This window comes from Labeo rohita, chromosome 25 (genome assembly GCF_022985175.1).
Source record: "Labeo rohita strain BAU-BD-2019 chromosome 25, IGBB_LRoh.1.0, whole genome shotgun sequence".
Lineage (NCBI taxonomy): Eukaryota > Metazoa > Chordata > Actinopteri > Cypriniformes > Cyprinidae > Labeo > Labeo rohita.
In genome coordinates, this window is record NC_066893.1 from 28,497,757 (window position 1) to 28,517,452 (window position 19,696).

The following is a 19,696-nucleotide window of genomic DNA, read 5'->3' on the forward strand; positions in this document are numbered from 1 at the left end:
TCAGCATGCCAATTGCACGCTCCCTCAAAACTTGTGACATCTGTAGCATTGTGCTGTGTGATAAAACTGCACATTTTAGAGTGTCCTTTTATTGTGTCCAGCCTAAGGCACACCTGTGCAATAATCATGCTGTCTAATCAGCATCTTGATATGCCACACCTGTGAGGCGGATGGATTATCTCGGCTCACTAACACAGATTTACACAGATTTGTGAACAATATTTGAGAAAAATAGGCCTTTTGTGTACATAGACAAGTCTTAGATCTTTGAGTTCAGCTCATGAAAAATGGGGGCAAAAACAAAAGTGTTGCGTTTGTAATTTTGTCAGTATATATATATATATATATATATATATATATATATATATATATGCAGTGTAGGGTTATTATAAAAAATCTCTTTACTTTTCATATATATTTTATGTAAAGTGAAGTTCTAGCCGACACTACTTTTCGAATGTTTAAGGTTGATATGTGTTTGAAAGAAGTCTCTTCTGCTCACCAAGACTGCATTTAATTGATCAAAAATTTAAAACAGTAGTTTTCTATCTGAATATACATTACAATATAATTTATTTCTGTGATCAAAGCTGAATTTTCAGCATCACTTCTCCAGTCTTCAGCATCACATGACTCTTCAGAAATCATTCTAATAAGCTGATTTGCTGCTCAAGAAACATTCCTGATTATTACCAATGATGAAAACCCTATAGGATTCACAGATAGGTAGAAAGCTCAAAATAATGTCATTTATTTGAAATGGAAATCTTCTGTAACATTATAAATGTCTTTACTGTCACTTCTGATCAATCAAACATATCCTCGATGAATAAACGCATTAAATTCTTTAAAAAAATCCTTTGATCTGACGTATTAACTTCAAAAACATACGTGTTCAACATCAAGGTGTTTACATTTTAAATGCAATATTTAAATACAAACACCTACCAGGACTAATAAGATCATGTCGATTTTAATAAAGAATCATCTCTACATGGCAACCGGCATCAGCCGGCCTGAATTCGGAATAAAACGTGCGAGTTTGATTCGACACGGAGATAAAACCTCTAAATATAAGCCGCAAATCGAAGCTAAGAGAAAAGCAATATGGCTTAACAGGTGCTAATCCAGAGAACATGTCCTGGGAAAAGGTCACGCTCATCCGCGTCCTTCGCTTCGCTCTCTTATTAGTGTTGTCAGCGCTGAAGCTTTCTCTTCATATTTCGCCCGACAAATAACAGCAGCCTTGAACATCTAAAAGCCACCCTTTCAGATTTTACCCATGATGCTCGCTGCTGGTGACCGTATACAGGGACAAGCTGTTTTCTCCACATAGCATGTAATCCACGTTAGCAATATGTTTTTTTGGCTCATAACGACATGCCGTTAATTTATTAGAGCCGCTCAAGGTCATCATTTGCTGAGTGCTTGTTGAATAAACTCTCAATCCTATTTAAATCCATGCAAAGAGCCATGAATGCATGTGTTTAAATGTAATTAATATTTCTCCTCTGATCTAATCGTGCTGTTGAATAACCTCAGTGTGTGTTTTTGATGCAGGGAGTGATGCAAGACGTTCAGATCCTTGTAATGCCTCAAGGATACATCACGCAATGCCCCGACCTCAACCGTAGTACGTGCCGCTAATTAGTTTATTTGTGATTGCAGAATCAAACATATGCAATGCATTTGGCTGAATGCATCCGGTTTGTGTGTCTTTTGTAGCCTGTCCAACCTGCAACGACTTCCACGGACTCGTGCAGAAGATCATGGAGCTCCAGGACATCTTGGCGAAAACGTCGAGCAAGGTGGTGCTTTGTTTCTGTGCGACGCAACATTCAGTTTAATAATTGGCTTCATTTTATCTGCTGAAGTCACAGTCGCAGAAGAGGAATTTCATTCGTTTGGAAAGCATTAAAGCACAAAATGCTAATTCTGTCTTCATTAAGTCATGTCTCTCCAAAGCCGTGTGCTGTTATTGTCACCGCGGAAGACAGGAAGGAGAATTTATAAAGAATCTCCATCAGATTCATCAAAAATAACTAACTAATTAATAACTAATTAGCAGATTTGTTTTTTAGCCACTCATGAAGATGGAGAGGACATAATACTGTACTGTATCTTTAAATAAACTAAATATACTGTAAAAATTGGGGTAGAAAGAATTTTAACTCTTTATTTCACAAACAATAAAACAGAAAAGGCAAGTAAACATTAAATTTTGAAGTAGAAAGGCTGAAACAGTGTTATTTTAGTCTTAATGTTTCATTTTTATTTGAATATTTAGTCATTTTTAGTAGTTTCAGTATTTTCAGTAGTTTCAATAGTATATAGTTAGCTGAAATAAAATGTTTAAGTTTAAATATTTGTATATTTTATTCATAAGTATATTTTATTTTGAGTATTTTTATATTTGCCACTTTCATTTTAATTTTACGTCATTATATTATGACTGTAAATAGTATTATATTTAGCTGTAATAAAATGTTTAAGTTTATATATGTATATTTTATTTTATTAAGTATTATTTATTTTATTTATAAAGTATATTTAATGTAACATTTTAGTAATTTTTTTGTGATTCTGTCATTTTTAGTATTTATACATGTTATTATATTTATTATATTATTATATATATATATATATATATATATATATATATATATATATATATATATAATATGTTAAATATGTTTATATATAAGTATATTTTGTTTAGAGTATTTTTATATTTATTTTATATTTATATTTTCCATGTTCATTTTGCTTAAAATTGTAGTCATATTTTTCACACTCACACACACACACACACACACACACATATATATAAATATATATATCTAAAATTTGTTGTATTTTTTCATATATATACATATATATACAGACACACATTTTTATAAAATTGTTTACATTTCAGTTTTAGCTTTATTTTAGTACATAAAGTTAAACTAAATGAAAATGAGAAATATTGGCAGCTACTTTTATAGAGATTTTTTAAATTAAAGTTTATCTTACTTTGAGTTTTTATGATTAATATATTATAGTTTTTAAATACATTTTAAATTATTTATTTTTCTTTTCATTTTCATTTTAGTTACAGCTTTAGTCATTTTGTTGTTTTTTGTTATTTTATTTTATTTTTTATATATATTTTTTAAATATACAGTAAATGTCTATATAGTATTTATATTAATTTTTATTTCAGTTTTAGTTATTTCAATACATCAAGTTAAACTAAATTAAAATTAGTTTTTATTAAATTAAAAAAATATATTTATTTGATTTGATTTGATTTCTTTCAGTTAACATTTATTTATTTCAGGTAAAGATGTCTTTATGATTTTAATGTTAACTTCAGTTTTAGTTTTACTTAACTATAATACCCCAAGACCAAAACAGTATGTTCTTGTAAAACATATTCAAATAATGTTATACTTCAAGTTTTACTTCAAAAAATGTTTTTAGCACTGTACATTTAAATATACAGCAGGCATTTCAAATATTCAGTATTAATATCGTCTAAAGTTTCTGGATTTATTCCATATGATGTTTATATGGGTAAATTATGCTAAAAAATGTATTACAAAAACTCAAAAACTCGAATTATAGTTCTGTATCTCATTTCAGAATCAGGAGGTACTGAATATCATATTGATATTAAAAGAAATTTTCGACGTCTCAATTCTGCTCTGCAGTGAGCTGGCAATAAACGCAGCGTGTTTCTCCTCTGTTTGTTTGACAGATGAATCGGAGCCCAGTTTCTGCAAACATCTGGCTTGCGTCTGTGCTGTGAATTTAAAGGCTTGTTTATGGTGTTGTAATAACTCACAGCTGCCAACCGCACACAAACTCTGCCGCTGATGAGGAAAAACTCTTCTGATCAAGCGTGTCGGAATAACACCGTCGTATCGGCGGCTTAATGAAAAATGCAAACGGACGATCGCAAATAATCAATCAACTGCGGGCGTTTCCTCGTCTGTTTCCTGTCAGAAAGTGAGTTTAATTGGGGATTCGCTCTCTCTTATCCTCCCGCAGCTGTCTCTGGCCGAGGAGAAGATGAAGGGTCTGGACTCGTGTTATTGCGAGAGGACGTGTCACGTGAAGGGAGTGACCTACAGAGAGGAGCAGACCTGGACCGACGGCTGCAAGAACTGCACGTGCTCGGTGAGTCTGACGGATCGTGTGCAGCGCTGGGTGGATAAATTTCAAATTGTAGTCCGTTACTGACTACAGATTACACAATGAAAATTGTAGTTAGTAACGTAATCGAGGTTTTTAGTAATGTATTCGGACTACTTTCAATGTGACTTTTTATCTGACTTGTTTTATTCTCCTTATAATTCTCATAACTATAACTATAATTCTCATTATAGTTATAGTGGAAGTTACAGTTACTAGTAAAGTTATAGTTATCCTTAAAATTATAGTTGTAGTTATGGTTATGATTATAGTAATAGTTTTAATTATAGGTATATTTGTCTTTATGGTTATCGTTATAATTATAGTTATTGTTATAGTTATCAGTAAAGTTACGGATATGGTTATGATTATAGTTATAGTTATTGTTATAGTTATCAGTAAAGTTATAGTTATAGTTATGGTTATGATTATAGTTATTGTTATAGTTATCAGTTATATGATATGATTACATGATTATAGTTATCTGTTATAGTTATCGTTGTAGTTATGGTTATGATTATAGTTATTGTTATAGTTATCAGTTATATGATATGATTACATGATTATAGTTATCTGTTATAGTTATCGTTGTAGTTATGGTTATGATTATAGGTATAGTTATAGTTATCAGTTATATGATATGATTAGATGATTATAGTTATATGATTATAGCTATAGTTAACAGTTATAGTTATTGTTATAGTTATGGTTATGATTGTAGTTATAGTTATCATTATAGGTATTTTTTTTTATGGTTATCATTATAGTTATAGTTATCATTTTAGTTATCAGTAAAGTTTTAGTTATGGTTATGATTGTAGTTATAGTTATCATTATAGGTATATTTTTCTTTATAGTTATCATTTTAGTTATCAGTAAAGTTATAGATGTAGTTATGGTTATGATTATAGTTATAGTAATCAGTTACAGTTATCAGTATAGTTACAAGTTAAGTTATAGTTATTGTTATAGTTGTCAGTAAAATTATAGTTATAGTTATGGTTATGATTATAGTTATATTTATCAGTTATAGTTATCAGTATAGTTACCAGTTAAGTTATAATTATGGTTATTGTTATAGTTATCAGTAAAGTTATAGTTATAGTTATGGTTACGATTATAGTTGTAGTTATCATTATAGTTATCAGTAAAGTTATAGTTATAGTTATGGTTATGATTATAGTTAGCGTTATAGTTATCAGTAAAATTATAGTTATGATTATGATTACAGTTATAGTTATCGTTATAGGTATATTTTTCTTTATGGTTATCATTATAGTTATAGTTATCATTTTAGTTATCAGTAAAGTTACAGTTATGGTTACGATTGTAGTTATAGTTATCGTTATAGGTATATTTTTCTTTATGGTTATCATTATAGTTATAGTTATCATTTTAGTTATCAGTAAAGTTTTAGTTATGGTGATGATTGTAGTTATAGTTATCAGTTACAGTTATCAGTACAGTTACCAGTTAAGTTAGTTATTGTTATAGTTGTCAGTTATAGTTATAGTTATAGTTATAGTTATGGTTATGATTATAGTTATAGTTATCGTTGTAGTTATGGTTATGATTATAGTTATAGTTATAGTTATCAGTTATATGATATGATTAGATGATTATAGTTATATGATTATAGCTATAGTTAACAGTTATAGTTATTGTTATAGTTATGGTTATGATTGTAGTTATAGTTATCATTATAGGTATATTTTTCTTTATGGTTATCATTATAGTTATAGTTATCATTTTAGTTATCAGTAAAGTTTTAGTTATGGTTATGATTGTAGTTATAGTTATCATTATAGGTATATTTTTCTTTATAGTTATCATTTTAGTTATCAGTAAAGTTATAGATGTAGTTATGGTTATGATTATAGTTATAGTAATCAGTGACAGTTGTCAGTATAGTTACAAGTTAAGTTATAGTTATTGTTATAGTTGTCAGTAAAATTATAGTTATGATTATGATTACAGTTATAGTTATCGTTATAGGTTTATCATTATTATAGATTTTAGTATCAGTAAAGTTATAGTTATGGTTAGGTTATAGTTATCGTTATAGGTATATTTTTCTTTATGGTTATCATTATAGTTATAGTTATCATTTTAGTTATCAGTAAAGTTTTAGTTATGGTGATGATTGTAGTTATAGTTATCAGTTACAGTTATCAGTACAGTTACCAGTTAAGTTAGTTATTGTTATAGTTGTCAGTAAAGTTATAGTTATAGTTATAGTTATAGTTATAGTTATGGTTATGATTATAGTTATAGTTATCAGTTATAGTTATCAGTATAGTTACCAGTTAAGTTATAGTTATGGTTATCATTTTAGTTATCAGTAAAGTTTTAGTTATGGTTATGATTGTAGTTATAGTTATCAGTTACAGTTATTAGTACAGTTACCAGTTAAGTTATAGTTATTGTTATAGTTGTCAGTAAAGTTATAGTTATAGTTATGGTTACGATTATAGTTGTAGTTATCGTTATAGTTATCAGTAAAGTTATAGTTATAGTTATGGTTATGATTATAGTTAGCGTTATAGTTATCAGTAAAATTATAGTTATGATTATGATTACAGTTATAGTTATCGTTATAGTTATCAGTAAAGTTATAGTTATGGTTACGATTGTAGTTATAGTTATCATTATAGGTATATTTTTCTTTATGGTTATCATTATAGTTGAAGTTGTCATTATAGTTATAGTTATCAATATATATCTGTAAACTTATGGTTATGATTATAGTTAAAGTTGTAATTATAGTTATAGTTATCAGTATAGTTACCAGTTAAGTTATAATTATGATTATGATTATAGTTATCATTATAGTTATCAGTAAAGTTATAGTTATGGTTATGATTATAGTTCTAGTTATCAGTTCTAGTTATTGCTATAGTTATCAGTAAAGTTATAGTTATGGTTATGGTTATGATTATAGTTATCATTATAGTTATCAGTAAAGTTATAGTTATGGTTATGATTATAGTTATAGTTATCAGTTCTAGTTATCAGTTCTAGTTATTGCTATAGTTATCAGTAAAGTTATAGTTATGGTTATGGTTATGATTATAGTTATCATTATAGTTATCAGTAAAATTATAGTTATGATTATTACTACAGTTATAGTTATTGTTATAGTTATCAGTGAAACTATGGTTACGATTGTACTTATAGTTATCATTATAGGTATATTTTTCTTTATGGTTATCATTATAGTTATAGTTATCAATATATATCTGTAAAGTTATGGTTATGATTATAGTTAAAGTTGTAATTATAGTTATCAATATAGTTACCAGTTAAGTTATAGTTATGGTTATGATTATAGTTATAGTTATTGTTATAGTTATCAGTAAAGTTATAGTTGTAGTTATGGTTATGATTATAGTTTTAGTTATCAGTTATAGTTATCAGTATAGTTACCAGTTAAGTTATAGTTATGATTATAGTTATAGTTATTGTTATAGTTATCAGTAAAGTTATAGTTATGGTTATGGTTATGATTATAGTTATCGTTATAGTCATCAGTAAAGTTAAAGTTATGGTTATGATTATAGTTATCATTATACTTATGGTTATGATTATAGTTATAGTTATCAGTAAAGTTATAGTCATGTTTATGAGCATGGGCGACATTTGACTCTTGAGTCAGGGGGGGCAGGAAAAAAAATTCGGATAAGCATCAAAACAATCCCCTACCATATTGCAAGGCACCATAGCAGTCAATACAGCGCAGTCAAGAATAACGTGACGAGGTTGCCAACGTTACTAAACTGTGGACGAGCTTTTGACTCTTGAATCTGGCAAAGCTTCCCGTTTTAAGTGTCAGTTGACAGCCTTTCATTTTTAACCAAATGTGCACGCCGCTTCTCTGATTTTCCGTGTCTTTTTTTCCCGTGTCACGTGAAATGTATCCATTTTGAATCGTTGGTACTAAAGGTGGAACAAGTTAAGAAAAAAATGAACGATCAGTTGTAGGACTGTTTTGTCATAAATCTTATATTATTCATTCCTGAACTTTACCGTCCATTACTGGCAATGAAATTAGGCTACTGGTTGATATGTCCCGGTAGAGCCCTGCATTGCAGCCGAGCCCGACGGGCCCTGATTTTTTTTATGCCCCTAGGACCGGGCTTCGGGCCAATTTTCAAGTCATAGTTCGGCCCTGTTTTAGGTTTCTTCTTATTTTTATATTTTAGACATCCACCAAATATGGCGATGAAAAAAATATCCACGCTGGTGGAAACAACACGAGACTTCACTTTTGCTTTCACTTTCGTTTAGTGTCTCTGTCAGCAGCAGCAGTGAGCGCGCTTTCAGAGCAGCTGGAACAGTTCCGCGTTTAAGCGCATGCAATAGGCTAAAGCTTGCCACAAAGCACCGGCAAAAGTTATTACCATGAATGTGTCGGGGGGAAACAGTAAGGAGATTTTTGAATTATTCATTAATAAACTAGTGTTTTCTGAGTCAGTGTTGCAAGGATGAAGTTTAGAGCCTTTAGAGAGAAATGCATCATTAAAGATTACATAATGAAATTCGATTTGCTTCATTTCGTTAAGTTATAATTTAAAGCTTTTTATAGATATATGTATAATGTCTGTGAGTTATGTATTCGCTGAATTTCGGTTCATTTTTGTGAAGCGCTCCTGTTGAGACCACAGACAGCGCATCAAAACATGATGTTTTCTTTATGTTAGAAGCACCATTTGCAACGTTTAGTTGATATTGTGAGTGCACACAAATAAATAGACCCTTTACAGTCTGGAATGATGTATTATTCTCACTTTTATCAGCAAAAATGACGGAATATTTAAAATGGTTGCCACTGAAAAAAAATGCAAGTGATTGCGCTGGCGCTTCCATGTTCTGCAAAGCGGTTTTAGCTTCCACACAAATGACTGGATATGCGCCTAATAGCACACATTTATCTAGGTTTAACGTTTAAACTAACATTGATTTATACTTGAACTGTTTTATATCTATAGATATTTTATTTTGGGCAAGTCGTGATGATTTCAGAAGGCAAAATTGATCAAACAGACTATGATCAGTCTTCCGCTGGCCGTTACTTTAAAAAAACAAAAACTTATATTTAACGAACAAAATTAAAAATGCTTCAAAACGTTTAAATTAACTTGATAAAAAACGAAATATAATCACTTTGCCATTGCATACAAAACTGGACTATTTTAATAGCTGAAACAGTAGTATAGGCTGTTTTGGGAGAAGAGGGAAAAAAAGACGGGCTCGGGTCGGACTCGGGCCGAGAATTCTGATAAGCTGTCGGACAAGGGCCGGGCGAAGAACGAATCCAGCATAAATACACTCTAAAAACAAATGGTGCTATATAGCACTAAAAGTGGTTCTTTGGCTCGTAATCATAGGGGAACCACTTTTAGTGCTATATAGCACCTATTTTAAAAGGTGCTATATGGCACCTTTGTCAAATGGTTCTATGTAGAACCATCAGATGTACCTTTATTACTTCAACAAAAATGGTGCTCAATGGAAACAATCATAGGGGCTTGTATTACTACAATAGTAGTAAATATATTTACTATAATGGCAAAATATCTTGAATCACTTTTATGCTTTTCTAAGGTCAAAAGGTCTTATGTGGGAAATATTTCCTTATGGGGGCCTTAGGGGCAAAAAGATCTTCAGGAAATACACTGTATGTTAAAGTTGTTTTTAATCCTTTCCCCAACTGAAGAGTTTAAGAGAGAGTTAGAGATCCTTATTCAGAGGCTTAACAGGTTCTTTGTATGGCAGTGGTGCTATATAGCACCTTAACGACCCCAAAGAAACAATGAAGAACCAGACAGGGGCTTGACCGGTTCTTTATACACTAACGGTGCTATATAGCACCACAATCACACCAAAGAACCGCTGAAGAAGCGCTGAAGCACCATTTTTTTTTCTGTGTGTATGCAGATGTCATCCCGAAACATTGCACCATATAAAACGAACGTTTCGTACAAATTCTGAACAGATTATAGCCTAGAAAGTGCGCTCACTTTATTATCGCGTATAAAAGCGTCACTCATCTCAGTTCATCGCGATCTCACAAGTGCTGTTATAATCAATGAAGCTCTCTAAACTACACAATGAGTCTGGCTATTTTGCCAGATCTTCAGTTGCTTTTGCTTTCGTTTGAGGGATTTAGCACCGTCTAGTACCTCCGGGCCTGGGCATGGCAAACCGCTCCAATTGCAGTGTGGCTGACAACAGGGACTAACCATCTGGGGGGGGCAACTGCCCCCCCTTGCCCCCGCCCAATGTCGCCCATGGTTATGAGTATAGTTATAATTATCATTATAGGTTTATTTTTCTTTATGGTTATCATTATAGTTATAGTTTTAGTTATCAGTAAAGTTATAGTTATGGTTATGATTATAGTTATGATTATAGGTATATTTTTCCTTATGGTTATTATTCTAGTTGAAGTTATCATTATAGTTATAGTTATCAATATATATCAGTAAAGTAATGGTTATGATCTAGTTATAATTATCATTATAGTTTTTTTTCTGTATGGTTATCATTATAGTTATAGTTATCATTATAGTTATAATTATAATTATAGATATGGCTATGATTATTGTTATGGTTATTATAGTTACATGCACTTACTATTGTAATAAAAATTAATTATGCAGAATTACATGCAAGTAACCAAAACCATATGGTAAGTAGATGTAGTTAATTAATATTACTCTGTAATTAAATGTATAATTACACTGTAACAAGGACACCTCATTATCTTTATTGTATAGTTATCGTTTTAATTTTCATATAGGTATATATATTGTTATGCTATCATAATTGTTCATTCATTATAGGTATATTTGTCTATTAGTTATTATCATCATTATATAATTACTGTTATAGTTATCATTCAAGTTAAAGTTATCATTATAGTTATTAGTATAGATATCGTTATTGTTACCATTATAGTTATAGTTATATTGATACAGTTACCATTATTATATTATCCTTATCATGTCAGGTATGGTTACAGTTACAGTTATTGTTATAATTATAGTTAACGCGTTAGTTAGGGTTATAGTTATTGTTATCATTATAGTTAATGATAAAGTTACCTTTATAGTTACAGTTATTGTTACAATTATCATTATCATTCTAGTTATTTTTATAGTTATTACTATAGTTATAGTTTTTGGTGTTAACAGACCTTAATGCGAATAAACAAAGATACAAACAAATTAGGGAAGAACTTGCTAATAAAAAATAGTATTTTCTCATAAACTCAACATACGTATTTTATCGCTCATCTCTCTGGAATACTTGCTTGTGATTGGTCAGTGATGTCATTTTGCAGTCAAATATGTGTGTAAAATGACATTATTTTGAAAGTAGTTCAAGTTGCATTGCATTGTGCAAGAACGCAAATGTAAATGCATCTAGCTATGCTAGCTTGACTCCATATGTGCTAAATTAAATTAAAGTTATTTAAAATGCTGACTTGTTTATATCTATCACACGCTAACTTTAACTCTACTCAGTTCTCTTAGACAGAACATGAAATCACATGGAAATATTCACGTCACATTCTCCATCTACAAAACAAGGTTTAGTCAAGTAGCGCACACACAACTAGACACCATTTCCTCAACCAATCGCGCAGTCTGCAATTAGCTAATTAGCAGAGCGCTTGCATGTCTCCTCAAAGGTCAAACGAGACAGCACATTCCTCTGACATGCGTCCTCACTGTGTAGCAAATGTAATGTAAACACAGATGTGAAGCAGGTCTCGCTGAAAGCTTTCCCTCTCCTCGTTCTTCCTCGCTCATTACACATTTATTATCTGCGAGTAAGACGAATATTTTGCCGAATGCAAAGTGACAGACGGAGGGATTCTGTCCTATCTTTAGAAGTCCCTGTGCTCTTCTGACAGACGCTAGCCGGTCTCCAGCGCACTCAGCGTGTCCAAACAGACAGCGATCGCGCTTTGGATGAGACAGGCGTCCCGGTGAAACTACCAACAGGAACTTAGTGAGATCCGGGCAGTTTGTGAAAGGAACATTATCTTAATTTGACTTTAAGTGACGGATGTCATGCTTCAGGGAGACGTGAGTCCCTTCACACCCTGCAAAGCCTGGAAATCTATTTTTGGGATTAAATATGGATAGATGTATATACAGAATGCTGTGTCATAGAGTAACTATACTGTGAGGAGTCTTTTTTGGTCTTATTTTCTTACAGTACATTTATTACAGTTATTGTTAGTATTGTTATTGTATAGTATTTAAAATCATTTAATGAATTGTGTTGTGAATCATTTAGCTGATCATTTAATGAATCATTTTAAGAATCGTTTAAGGAATCAGGGTCTTTCTTATGAATCATTCTTGCAGAAATCACTGTGTTGCTTTCACTGTAGCGAACTACAAAGGCATATTGTGATTGTAGTGTAACAACAGCACTCACCAGCACTGAATGAATGTTTGAACTTCTGCAGAATGGAACGGTCCGTTGTGAGAAGATTCTGTGCCCCCTGCTCGAATGTCCTGACGGTACGACCCCAGCGTATGTGACAGGAACCTGCTGCAAAGAGTGCCAGTGTGAGTACAAACGCACATACACACACGAACACACACTCACTCACTTATTCACTCACAAATTTTACGCATGCACACATTCACATGCAAACACACAGACACACAAATGTACACACTTTACGCATGCACACACTCACATGCAAACACGCAAAATGCACACACAGACGCACTCACACACAAAAGCACACACTTGATGCATGCACACAAACTCAAATGCACGCACACACACACAAACAAACACGCATAGACACACACACTTGACACTCAATCGCACATGCATACACACACACACAAATGCACACACGGACACGCACAAACTCACACGTACAAACACGCACACATTTTTGTGTGTGCATTTTGTGTGCATTCACACACACACACACACACACACACACTTTACGCATACACACTCACATGCAAACACACAAAATGCACACACAGACACACTCACACAAAAAAGCACACACTTGATGCACTCACACAAACTCAAATGTACGCACACACACAAACACGCATAGACACACACACACTTGACTCTCAATTGCACATGCATAAACACACACACACACACATGCACACACACACAAATGTACACACTCACATGCAAACACAAAATGCACACACAGACACACTCATACACACAAATGCACACACTTGATGCATGCACACAAACTCAAATGCACACAGACACGCACAAACTCACACATATAAATGCACACACATGACTCATGCACACATACACACACTCACACACACTTGACTGGTGCTCACACACACGCACACACATAAACGCAGATACACACACACACGCATGTAAACACAAACACACATACACAGACATGCACAGACACACAAACACTTGACACACACACTCGCGCACACACACACACAAATGCACACATTTGACACACAGACGCACACTCTTGACACGCACACACACTCATGTGGACACACAAAATGCACACACAAACACAAATGCACACAGAAACATTCACACACAAATGCACACACTAGAAACACACTTATGCACACACACACACACTCACACAAATGTACACACTTGATACACTCACTCATGCACACACACACACACGCATACACTTGACACACTCATGCACACTCTTGACATGCACACACACACTCACATGTGGACACACAAAATACACACTCAAACACAAATGCACACACAGACACAGACACATTCACACACACAAATGCACACACTCGACACACTCACTCATGCACACACACAAATGCAGACGCACAGACACACTCACAAATGCACACTCTTGACACGCACACACACACACATGTGGACACACAAAATGCACACACAAACACAAATGCACACACTTGACACACTCATGCACACACACAGACACATGCATGTAAACAAACACACATACACAGACTTGCACAGACACACAAACACTTGACACACACACTTGCGCACATGCACGCACACACACACAATTGCACACACTTGACACACACGCACACTCGTGACACGCACACACATGTGGACACAAAATGCATGTACAAACACAAATGCATACAGACACACTTGACACACACTCATGCACACACACTCACACAAATGTACACACTTGATACACTTATGCAACACACACACACACACACACACAAATGCACACTCTTGACACGCACACACACACTCACATGTGGACACGCAAAATGCACACACACACACACAAATGCACACACACACACATACACACAAATACACACACTTGACACACACACACACACACAAGCATGCACACACACATAAACACAGATACAGACAGACACACACGCATGTAAACACAAACAAACACATGCACACACACAAACACAAATGCACACAAGCAAGACACACACAAACACCTACACCTGACGCGCACACACACACACTTGCACACAACACGCATACACACACGCAAAGACTCTCCACACACTCACGCTGTTCTGTGTTCATGTTCTGTCACTCCTTATTGCCAACAATAGCACTTCTCTCTCATCACACACACACACACACACACACACACTCAGTCCAAACAACCGCCTCCACAGGGTTGCCTGACAACTGACCACACACTTGTGTTGCTAAGCTACATCCACACTCCCTCTCCAGAGGTGTCAAGCAGCACATTTACATATTCAAATCAATTATTTATCACAAGCCAATAAACGCGCAGCCCTGCAAGGGTTATGCAAATCTATATTTGATTTTAAACATCTCAAACCACTTTAAAGCTATTTCACTACAAGCTTTATGAAGTGGAAACACAATCAGAGATGCGCTGGTTTGTTATTCTGTCCTCACGCGCGACACAGAAGAATCAATCAGTTAGCGTCGTCTGATGAGCCGCTGTCTCCTAAGCCCAGTGTTTTGATACGGGTCATTATCGTCACAGCTGATTTATTCTGTTATAATTAAGAAGTGAAGATGACCCTGCTGTACTATTAGTCATAGTTGATATCCATGCTAATTTCGGAGTTAGCGCTCATTTCGGCAGCACAGGCCCCTTCGTTTGAACCCTGCCTTAGAAGAGGAGTAGCAAAAATGTACAAAAAGTAAAGACATATCATTTATAAATTAAATATTATGCATAAATATAAGTATGCATGCCTGGTTTCCACACGAAAAATATAAAATCATTTTTTAAGCTGGTTTGACTGGGTTCATTTTACATGCAGTTCATGAATATGTATTACGTACATAAAAGTATTTACATATATTTACATATGTTTAAATATACTATTTTTACATGCTACCTTTATTATATTTCATCATGAGTTGTCATATTTCTAATCTTTATGTAAAATATATTTTTTCATAAATATGTGTATTAATATACAACATATATTCATCTGAGTACTTTGAAATGCGCTCTATAGATAAAACGCATTTTATATATATATATATATATATATATATATATATATATATACACACACACTTTTAATGTATAAACAATTATATAAAATATAACTAAGTAAATATAAATATAATTTTATTTTTATAAACATGTATGCAACTGAGCACCTTCACAATAAAATGCATCATATATATATTTCTATTATGAACTATTATTATAATTACTATATAAAAAATAAAAGTACTTTATAAATAATAAAATGTAGCATTATATATATATATATATAATTTTTTTATTATTTATATAAACAACATATATGCAACTGAGCACCTCAAAAAATGCTTCAGAAATAATAAAATGCAATATATATATATATATATATATATAAATGAACTATTATTATATTTACTATATTAAAAAATATAAAGGTCCTTATAAATAAAATGTATCATATATATATATATATATATATATATATTATGTATAAATATAATTCTATACATTTTATTTAAATAATACATATGAACGTGTATTGTAAGTACATAAAATACTTATGTATAACTAAGTATATATAAATATAATATTTATAAATATTATAACACACACTAACACACACACACACACATATATATATATATATATATTTGAATAATAAATATAATTATAATTACACACAGACACACACATATATATATATAATAAAATTAACTATTATAATTAAAAATATAAAAGTATATATAAAATAAAAAAGTGCTTTATAAATAATTAAATGTATCTCTCTCTCTCACACACACACACACACACACACACACACACATATATATACACACATTAATTATATTTTATTAATTTAATGACTACTTAATTCTCAATAATGCATCCTGTAATTTTAATCATATAAATTATATTTTTATATTGATTATAAAAGCTTTCTGACGACATTGATTAAATATCTCATCTCACATGTAAATGTATCACATTATGGCAGCAAAATGGGTTGCAAACACCGTTTCATGTTTACTCTTGGATAATTGGTGGAGCCAAATTACGTACTGTAATTACACTAGTTACTAAGCATTACTTGACTTTCCATCCTTACTGAAGTCGTCTGGTTCGAACTCCATTTCACAGCTTCAGCTAAATGCTTCACTCAAAATAAACATTAAAGATGTTTATAATTGTTCATTTGTGGTAATTTAGCTGACTTGCGTCTGACAGACTGTTTTCATCAGATATCTATAAAGCCTTCGCTGTGGTTCTGATAGTGTTTGTGGCCGTTCGGCAAACGCTTTGCTTCAAAGCGACTCACGGTCTTCTGTTTCTCCATAATATTTCTCTCCAGAACGTTTTGGCTGCTATTTACGGCTCGCGTCGCTCTCCTACTGCGCTGAGAAACCGTGTACATTTGTTTATTCCTGCAAATGCTGGCAAACTTCATCCTGAAACAAAAATACAAACCTGCAATTAAATAATATGACGTTTATACATGATCTACTAGCGCTTTAATTATCAAATTAACTTACTATAATTACTGTTCAATGAGTTTTGTGTCTTAACCAGCAAACTCTGCTCAACAATGCATGATTTGAGGACTGATGTGGTAAACAGCAATAATGATTCATTTGAAACGATATAAGAGCTTCTCGCTGAGGTTCGTCTGTATTTTGTGTTGCATTTAAAGTCAGAGGAGGAAATAATTGCCGTCTAGGGAACAATTATCTCCTCAGACGTCTTGTAATCGTCGGTTGTTTGCTGTTTTGTTTTGCTCCACATTTCCATACCGTAGCATTTCTTTCTTTCGCATTAATAGTGCAGGTTTGATTTGTGCTGCCGGTGTTTCTGCTGAGTCATGTCATGCTTATTTCGAGCTGCTTTGAAACTAAATACGATGCAAATAAAATGGACTTTTTTGTCCGTTTGGTGAAAGTCAATAGGGTCCAGTGTTGTTTTGGAGCCAGTTAACTTTCGCTGTATTAAGAAAGCAGTGGTGAGTGTGTTGCTGTGAGTGTTCTGTGTTCATGTGGAGGAGTTCATGTGTGTGTGTTTGTTGTTTTTCTGCAGCGATGTGCTTGTTCTCGGAGCAGACGCTGGTGGAAGGACAACGCTGTGCTGTTCATCAACCCACCACCGGACTCTGCCAGCTGTTTGAATGCAGGGTACAAATCACAAAAAACACTATAAAAAAATATATAAAAGTAGCATGTTTAGTAAATATCTATTTGCAACTTCCTAACAACCACCCATAACACCCTAGCAACACCCTAACAATCAGCCAGAGTACCCTAGCAACTGCCTAGCAACCCTCTGGAACACACCCGCAACTGCATAGGAACCACCAAAAGCACCATAGAAACCGCCTAGCAAACACCCAGAGTACCCTAGCAACCACCCAGAACACCCTAACAACCACCTAGAACCACAGAGAGTATCCTAGCAACCACCTAGCAAATCATCCTGAGTACCCTAGCAACCACCTAACAGCCACCCAGATCACCCTAGCAACCACCTAAAACACCCTAGCAATCACCCAGAGCATCTTAGCAACACCCTAACAACCACCTAACAACCACCTAGGAACCACCCAGAGTACCCTAGCAACCACCTTAAACACCCTAGCAACCAGAGTACCTGAGAAACTGCCTAAAACCACCTAAAATAGCCTAGCAACACCCAAGCAAACCACCCAGAGTACCTTAGCAACACCCTAACAACCACAGAGGAACAACCCAGAGTACCATAGCAACTACCTAAAACACCCTAGCAATCACCCAGAGTATCTAAGCAACATCCTAACAAACACCTAGAAACCACCCAGAGTATTCTAGCAACCACCTTAAACACCCTAGCAACCAGAGTACCTGAGAAACTGCCTAAAACCACCTAAATAGCCTAGCAAGACCCAAGCAAACCACCCAGAGTACCTTAGCAACACCCTAACAACCACAGAGGAACCACCCAGGGTACCCTAGCAACCAACTTAAACACCCTAGCAATCAGAGTACCTGAGAAACTGCCTAAAACCACCTAAATAGCCTAGCAACACCCAAGCAAACCACGCAAAGAGTACCTTAGCAACACCCTAACAACCACAGAGTAACCACCCAGAGTACCATAGCAATGACCTAAAACACCCTAGCAACCAGAGTACCTGAGAAACTGCTTAAAACCACCTAATAGCCTAGCAACACCCAAGCAAACCACCCAGAGTACCTTAGCAACACCCTAACAACCACCTAGGAACCACCCAGAGTACCCTAGCAACCAGCTTAAACACACTAGCAACCAGAGTAACTGAGAAACTGCCTAAAACCACCTAAAACAGCCTAGCAATCACCCAGAGTACCCTAGCAACCATTCAGAACAATCTATCCATTTGTTTTGTTCAGGATGAATGACAAACCCAGTTTCTTTTCTTCTGTTTTTTTTTCAGGATCGTACGATGCACAGAGTTACGAACACAGACTGTCCGCAGCTCACCTGTGCTGATTCTGATCAGATCACACTGACAGACAGATGCTGCAAAGTCTGCAGAGGTACATTAGCACGTCTGGCTTTATTAATGTTGCTTATTATTACAGCATGATACGGTAAGCCTGACTCTGTGAACACCCATCTCCTCTCTCTGGGGTTAAAGGTCACGACTTCTGCGCGGAAGAGAACATCTGCGCCGAGAACTCGGCCTGCGTGAACTTAGACGGCGGCGCGAGCTGCAGCTGCAAGAACGGCTTCCGGCCGCTGCGCGAGGACAGCGCCTACTGCGAAGGTGAGCCGTCAATCACGCGTGGGTCAGCTGATCCGTTACTGCAGAACACGTGTGACATTTGCATGCGCATACGCTGCGGGAAATGAATCATAATTACAGCGCGCCGGGAACAGGAATTTAACCGCATTAGAGCCGCCGGCTGATTTTAATATTCCAGGATATACATTATTATTCCAGGACATGTGTATAATGACTCCTCTTGTGATAATTGGATTTTTCTGCAGCAGAATCGAACGTTGACATAAAATAGGTCGCACTTCCATACTGATATAACACATACGGCTTGG

General features: G+C 34.1%; 1 protein-coding gene across 1 annotated transcript in view; it reads left to right on the forward strand.

The window, feature by feature from the left end:
* nell2a (neural EGFL like 2a) overlaps window positions 1–19,696 on the forward strand; it is a 173,973-nt gene that overhangs the window by 51,878 nt on the left and 102,399 nt on the right. Inside the window, exons 6-12 of the mRNA XM_051099295.1 lie at window positions 1,561–1,633; window positions 1,726–1,808; window positions 4,036–4,164; window positions 12,665–12,767; window positions 17,708–17,802; window positions 19,077–19,179; window positions 19,281–19,409. Coding sequence (XP_050955252.1) covers window positions 1,561–1,633; window positions 1,726–1,808; window positions 4,036–4,164; window positions 12,665–12,767; window positions 17,708–17,802; window positions 19,077–19,179; window positions 19,281–19,409 — 715 coding nt within the window. The remainder of the gene's footprint in view (window positions 1–1,560; window positions 1,634–1,725; window positions 1,809–4,035; window positions 4,165–12,664; window positions 12,768–17,707; window positions 17,803–19,076; window positions 19,180–19,280; window positions 19,410–19,696) is intronic.